Source organism: Solea solea, unplaced genomic scaffold, assembly GCF_958295425.1.
Source record: "Solea solea unplaced genomic scaffold, fSolSol10.1 scaffold_83, whole genome shotgun sequence".
NCBI lineage: Eukaryota > Metazoa > Chordata > Actinopteri > Pleuronectiformes > Soleidae > Solea > Solea solea.
The window spans coordinates 1-7,500 of record NW_026704108.1 but is presented as its reverse complement, the minus strand read 5'-3'; the positions used below and the strand labels follow the sequence as shown (position 1 = coordinate 7,500).

The window sequence follows — 7,500 nt, the reverse complement described above, 5'->3', positions numbered from 1 at the left end:
GATGGAGAATATTCCCGCCTCTTCTAGTTCTCTGGTTCTCCTGGAGGAGACCAAGAAGAACCCGTTTATCAAGTCCAACGGCATTGAGTATGTGTCTTTAGCATCAGCTAACGGTTCCGTCCCATCGGTGGTGGTGACGAACTTCGGCGATGGTCCAGACAAGAAAGGAGGTGTGGTCCCGGGGGCGGGGCCAGGATACCAGGAGCGGGAGACATGGACCCGGCAGATGGACTTCATCATGTCCTGTGTTGGCTTTGCTGTTGGACTTGGAAACGTTTGGAGGTTCCCGTACCTGTGCTACAAGAATGGAGGAGGTAACACACACACACACACTCACACCCTCTCATACACAGCTGAAGCCCTGCCCCCTCATTGAGCTGGTCTCTGATTGGTCTACATGAGAGTGGACATTTGTGAATTCTGTATCTTTAAATATTAACTTCATGTTTCCCATCAGATACATATAGAGCGGTGTGGGCGTGGCTTGTGCGTGAGGGCGTGACTTATATAAATTTTACAGTGTGTAATGAGTTATTGATCAGAGTGACAGCAACAGGTTCAAGTGATCAGCTTTCATGACTGTGTGTGTGTGTGTGTGTCTGTGCATGTGTGTGTATCTGTCTGTCTGCCTGCGCGTGTGTGTGTGCGTGTGTTTCTGTGCACGTGTGTGTCTGTGCATGAGTGTGTGTCAATCTCTCTGTGCATGTGTGTGTGTGTGTGTCTGTTTGTCTGTGCATGTGTGTGTCCGTGCATGTGTATGTCCGTGCATGTGTGTGTCTGTCCATGAGTGTGTGTCTGTTTGTCTGTGCATGTGTGTGTCCGTGCATGTGTATGTCCGTGCATGTGTATGTCCGTGCATGTGTGTGTCTGTCTATGAGTGTGTGTCTGTTTGTCTGTGCATGCATGTGTATATCTGTCGTGTGTGTGTGTGTGTGTGTGTGTGTGGGAGAGTAAGTGTTTTACAGTTACCTGTCTAACTCTGAGATAAAGATGTGAACGACCATAGATTTTATTATCTCTGTGTGTCAGGCTGGTTCTAAGCAGCAGGGGGCGCTCACAGCACAGTCAGCTCTGAACATGTTTGAACCAGTGGTCGACTGTGATGTGTGTGTGTGTGTGTGTGTGTGTGTGTTCGACTGTAAATCAGCAGGATGTGACATCACGTCTTTGTTCTTTCAAAATAAAATGTATGAGCAGAGACAAACAGCTTAGAGGGGAAAGAAAAGAGAAGATGTTTGTCCTCACCTGAAAAGGTCTCATTCCCGGGGGGGGGGGAGACGAGAGGTCTGAACATTCACACGAGGAGGAGGAGGAGGAGGAGATTGGTGTTAAATCACAGGAGAACAGAGAAGATTTCCTCTTTTTTAAAGGTCATCTGACTCATCAAACACAGACGCTCTTTAAAAGGAGCATTCTGCTGGTTTCTAGTAACTGCTGAGGGGGCGGGGCTCAGCATAACTTCCATCTCTCTGGATGAAAGTGAAGCTAGCCTTCGGATTTTTTTCTTCTGTCTCAGTGTGGACGAACCACAGTCTTCTGTCTCAGTGTGGACGAACCACAGTCTTCTGTCTCAGTGTGGACGAACCACAGTCTTCTGTCTCAGTGTGGACGAACCACAGTCTTCTGTCTCAGTGTGGACGAACCACAGTCTTCTGTCTCAGTGAATGTCCACCAGGGGGCGACTCTGAAGAACAGAACATGATGTCACTTTGTACATGATCTTTACATTGAGATGTCACCATGGCGTCATGAAATCCTGAAAGTGAAAGCTTCAGAACAGGACATTCATTTCTCGTCGATGACATCACATCCTGTTTCCTCTTAAGATGTCCTCTTTACACAGCTCCACAAGCCACGCCCACCTGACCACATCATGGTCTCACCTTCCCTGACCTTCTATGAAACTGACCCCTGACTCTGAGTCGTCTCAGCCAATCAGACTCTCTGACGTCATCATCTTCATCTTCAATATTCATCTTCATCATTTTCATCTTCATCTTCATCTTCACTCAAGCACTCGAACATGTGATGTGTTCAGGGACACATCTGAGGTCACTGGATCCTGAACACATCAGCAAACCAGTGACACACATGCATGCACACACACACACACCGCTTGTTAGTTTCCATGGTAACCACCTATTAACATTGTCAGGGGCCAAAGGTCAGGGTGTGTGTGTGTGTGTGAGACGATTGGCTGCCAACTGTGACATCATCGTCAATCTGTAACAGATTAACAGGAGAGTAATCTGCTAATCCTGTTCACAGCCACTGCTCTTCCTCTTCCTTCCTTCTCTTCCTCCACCTCCTCTTCCTGTCAGATGATCCAGGTGTTTTAATGGAATCCCGGGATCCTGGAGTCCTGGAATCCTGTGATCCTGGATTAGTCAGAGTTTGTGTAAAAATTCCGGGACTCTTTGAAGAATTTTCTTCACTTGTTAAAACTGAAGTATTAAACAAACCAAAAGAGCAGAAATGAAAGTCTGACCTGATGGTGGCGCTGCTGCTCTGTCATTAGCTTTGTTAGCAGCCTGCCGCTACTTAGCCCACGGATTTACCCTGGATTAGGCAGTTTAGCTCGCTAACTGAGGCGCTGCAGCAGCTTAGCTCGCTAACAGTCACAACATGTTGGTGTGTGTGTGTGTGTGTGTGTGTGTGTGTGTGTGTGTCTCTCCATCAGAGAGACACACATACACACACAGATGAATGGACAGAGAACAGCTGATCTTCTCTGTGCCAACTGTTACACAACAGCTGCTGCTGGTACACACACTCTTATTCAAGCAGAGATGACATCCATTAAAGGGACACTTCTGAGACACACATCAGCACACATTGTGCTGTGAGCGCCCTCTGCTGCTGAGAACTAGCCTGACACACAGAGACTCAAAGAAAAACAGATATTAGCCAAGAAGTAATAAAATCTATGTCAGTTTAAGTTGACGATATCTAAGTCACATGTTCACGTCTTTATCTCACTGTGAGACAAACTGTTACAACAGGAAACTGAAGTTTGTAAACCACTCACTCTCCCACACCAACGTCCACAGAGAAAATCAGTGATTTTCAGGAGTTGTTGATCCACTGCTGCCTCCATCACTAAGTTCAAATGTCTTATTTTGTTAATTGGGCATTAAAAATCCTCTGTGACACAAAGTGACCAGACAAGGCAGCAGCGGACCAGCAGCTCCTGTGTTTTCACAACACGTTGTAATGATGCAGCTGAAATGTGTGTGTGTGTGTGTGTCTGTCAGGTGTCTTCCTGATCCCGTATCTGCTCATCGTCTTCGTTGGAGGAATCCCGATCTTCTTCATGGAAATCGCTCTGGGTCAGTTCATGAAGGCGGGCGGCATCAACGCGTGGAACATCGCGCCGCTCTTTAAAGGTGCAGTACACCACAAATTCATCACATGGTGACCATGGTAACATTTAATTAAAAACAGGACTCTGCCAGTCTACATGCCAGTGTGTTGTTGGGCAAGACACTTCCTCACCACTGTGTGTGAGTGGGTGTGGAATATGTGTGCAGCACATTGATGTGGGAGTGAATGTGTGTGAATGGATGAATGGCGAAACTTAAATGTAAAGCAAACTAGAAACATGATATAAATAAATAATATATATTTACACATTAGGTCACTGTGGGACACTCAGCGTCTCACACGTCCTCCTGTGCACAAACACACATACAAACAGGAAGTGGAACTGTTTGACATCGATGTGTCACAAGGGTGTTTGAGTGAGAACAAACTTATATATACAAGAGTTACAATTAATGATGTGGAGCTTCAGTTTCTCTAATCTCTTATTTGAAACGCACGTTAATAAAGTGACAAAAACACGTTAATAAAGTGACAAGAATACATTAATAAAGTGACAAAAACACGTTCATAAAGTGACAAGAATACATTAATAAAGTGACAAAAACACGTTAATAAAGTTACAAAAACACGTTAATAAAGTGACAAGAACACATTAATAAAGTGACAAAAACACATTCATAAAATGACAAAAACACGTTAATAAAGTTACAAAAACACGTTAATAAAGTGACAAAAACACATTCATAAAATGACAAAAACACGTTAATAAAGTTACAAAAACACGTTATTAAAGTGACAAAAACACACGTGAATAACATGATAATAAAGTCATGATAAACCTAAAATGATGACAAAATGTTGTAATCATATAGAAACATGTATGTGCAGAATAAAGGGAGTCATGTGACACGCTGTCCCCGCCCCTCAGGTCTGGGTTACGCCTCCATGGTCATCGTGTTTTTCTGTAACACCTACTACATCATGGTGTTGGCCTGGGGCCTCTACTACCTGGTCAAGTCGTTTAGCTCCACCCTGCCCTGGTCCACCTGTGATAACGAATGGAACACACCCAGCTGCGTGGAGACCTTCCAGCACCAGGACTGTAAAAACCGCAGCCTCGCCAACATCACCATCACCGGCAACATGACCTGTGCCCAGCTGGCAAACGCAAGCTCACCCATCGTCGAGTTCTGGGAGTAAGTTCTGTCTTCTGTCAGGGGGGCGGGGCAAGTGGGAGTGGGCGGGGCATTGATGACGTTGATTGTGTTGTTGAATTAAAAGAAGAAATGAATATTTAATGATGTTGTCCTCACTGAGTCTTCTGTCAACATTTGAACTGCAGCATGTTAGTGATCAGAGACGAGAAGAAGACAGAAGACATCATTACAACACACACTGCTGCTCACCTGTCCTCTGTCTCTCCCTCACCTGTCCTCTGTCTGTCCAGGAACAAGGTGCTGGACATCTCGTCTGGTCTGGATGAACCTGGACGTCTGAACTGGGAGATCCTGCTGTGTTTAATGGCCGTGTGGGTCATTGTTTATTTCTGTGTGTGGAAGGGAGTCAAATCCACCGGGAAGGTACGTGTGCGTGTGCGTGTGTGTGTGTGTGTGTGAGTGTGTGTGTGTGTGTGTGTGTGTGTGTGTGTGTGTGTGTGTGATAATGTCCTCCTCTGTGATTTCACTGTAACTCAACTCCACCTGGGACCTGTAGCTCTCCATGGTGCTAAAACAGCACATTCCTCTGTGTGTGTGTGTGTGTGTGTGTGTGTGTTCAGTGAAAGTAAATCTGACTCTTGGTGAAAAATAAACTGAAACTGAATCAGTTCAATAACAATGAGCCGCAGGTTCTTATGAAGGCAAACAGCAGAGGGAGGCGGGCACAGGGGGTCACGGGGGTCACGGTGGTCACGGGGTCATCAGATCTGACTGAGGGCATCTTTGTGTGTATACAGCGTGGGAATGTCGAAACCATGTTACCTTTCACCCTTCATGTAGATTCAACAGTTAACTTCACGTCTCCTGCTCTCTCTGGTCCGTGTGTGTGTGTGTGTGTGTGTGTGTGTGTGTGTGTGTGTGTGTGTGTGTGTGTGTGTGTGTGTGTGTGTGTGTGTGTCTCTCTCAGGTGGTCTACATCACAGCCACCTTCCCGTACCTGGTCCTCTTCATCCTGCTGGTCAGAGGTGTCACTCTTCCTGGTGCTTATGATGGAATCATGTACTATATCAGTCCTGACTGGTCCAAACTGTCCCAGGCTCAGGTCAGTGTGTGTGTGTGTGTGTGTGTGTGTGTTTGTGTGTGTGTGTTCATATGGAGAAGGTGAAGAAAACCACACACTCATTCGACCTCTGACCTCTGCACAGGTGTGGGTCGACGCCGGGACACAGGTCTTCTTCTCGTACGCCATCGGCCTTGGTGCTCTGACGGCGCTGGGGAGCTACAACCGCTTCAACAACGACTGCCACAAGTACAACACACACACACACAGACGCACACACACATGCACACGCACATTCATACACACACACAGACTGACATGCTTGTCTTGTTTGTGCAGAGACGCCTTCATCCTCGCCTTCATCAACAGTGGAACCAGTTTCTTTGCCGGTTTTGTCGTCTTCTCTATTCTGGGCTTCATGGCTGCAGAGCAGGGAGTGGAAATCTCACAGGTGGCTGTGTCAGGTACACACACGCACACACACACACAGAGAATCAGATCTGCAGTGTTTCCTTCTGAGGAAGCACTAAATATAACTGCGTCATGTGCTTCATTGATATTAATACACACACACATACAGTTGACTGGAGACTGCACTCTGTGTGTGTGTGTGTGTGTGTGTGTGTGAGAGTGTGAGACAGAACATGTTCAAGTCTCTATCTCACTGTTACAAAGACTTTTCCAACAGGAAACTGAAGTTTGTAAACCACTCACTCTCCCACACCAAACCCCATAGAGAAAGCCAGTGATTTTCACATCGCAGCACACAGGAGTTGTTGATCCACTGCTGCCTCAGTCACTAAGTTCAAATGTCTTATTTTTACAGTTCGGCTTTAAATATCCTTCGTTCAGGTTTAACTCAGTGACACAAAGTGACCACACGAGGCAGCAGTGACCAGCAGCTCCTGTGTCCCTGCCAGCTAAAATCACTGATTTTCTCTATGGGGTTTGGTGTGGGAGAGTGAGTGGTTTACAAACGTCAGGGTCACTTTCAAAGTTGGGCGGGGCATAAAAACTCCACATTTACATCATTGATCAATCCTTTTCTGGATGACTTGATCAAACTCGATAATCAATAATCATTGATCAGTGGTGTTCAGTCATGTCTGTGTTGTGGTCCAGGTCCAGGTCTGGCCTTCATCGCATATCCAAAGGCTGTCACGCTGTTGCCTGTGTCGCCACTGTGGGCGGCGCTCTTCTTCATCATGCTGCTGCTGCTCGGCCTCGGCAGTCAGGTGATCAACCTCCCACAATCCTTCACTTTCACCACACACTGTCCTCATGACGTCACAGCGGGTCTTTCAGGGGATTCATGTGTTCATCTGTGACAACGTCCAGCATTAATGACGTCATCATCAACATTTATATTCATTTAAATTACTCTGTTTTAAATCAATACACACTCTGTCTGTCTGTCTGTCTGTCTGTCTGTCTGTCAGTTTGTGGGAGTGGAAGGATTCGTCGCAGGAATCCTGGATCTGTTTCCGGGACATTATCAGTATCGTTATAAGAGAGAGATTGCCGTGGCGATCTGCTGCTTGCTCTGCTTCATCATCGACATCTCCATGGTGACACAGGTGATGACCACATACACATTGATGATGATGATGATGTCATAGGATTTCATTTTCACTCATTGACCAATATTTTCATAGTGTTTTGTTCATTAAATGATGATGATGTTTGTGTGTCTGTGTCTTTGTGTGTGTGTGTGTGTATGTGTGTGTGTGTGTGCAGGGAGGAATGTACGTCTTCCAGTTGTTTGATTATTACTCTGCCAGTGGAATGACTCTGCTGTGGCAGGCCTTCTGGGAGTGTGTCGTTGTGGCCTGGGTCTATGGTATGTCTCATATAGTTGAACGTAGTTGAACGTGTCACTGTTTGACCTGATGATGTCACTTCCTGTGGTCTGACCGTGTGCAGGTGCTGACCGCTTCATGGACGACATCGCTCGTATGA

The 7,500-nt window shown here is 46.2% G+C and overlaps 1 protein-coding gene across 1 annotated transcript in view; it reads left to right on the top strand.

Annotated features, from left to right (window-relative positions):
* The window catches only part of LOC131452457 (sodium- and chloride-dependent creatine transporter 1-like), a gene marked incomplete at its 3' end in the record, with an annotated part of 9,148 nt that extends 1,654 nt beyond the window's left edge, over window positions 1-7,494 (top strand). The window contains exons 1-11 of the mRNA XM_058622387.1: window positions 1-314; window positions 3,255-3,386; window positions 4,253-4,520; window positions 4,772-4,904; window positions 5,449-5,583; window positions 5,687-5,790; window positions 5,881-6,005; window positions 6,664-6,776; window positions 6,981-7,118; window positions 7,279-7,381; window positions 7,465-7,494. The exon at window positions 1-314 is cut by the window's left edge and continues 1,654 nt beyond it. Of these exons, the coding sequence (XP_058478370.1) occupies window positions 2-314; window positions 3,255-3,386; window positions 4,253-4,520; window positions 4,772-4,904; window positions 5,449-5,583; window positions 5,687-5,790; window positions 5,881-6,005; window positions 6,664-6,776; window positions 6,981-7,118; window positions 7,279-7,381; window positions 7,465-7,494 (1,594 nt within the window). The remainder of the gene's footprint in view (window positions 315-3,254; window positions 3,387-4,252; window positions 4,521-4,771; window positions 4,905-5,448; window positions 5,584-5,686; window positions 5,791-5,880; window positions 6,006-6,663; window positions 6,777-6,980; window positions 7,119-7,278; window positions 7,382-7,464) is intronic.
* Window positions 7,495-7,500: the final 6 nt, after the last annotated feature.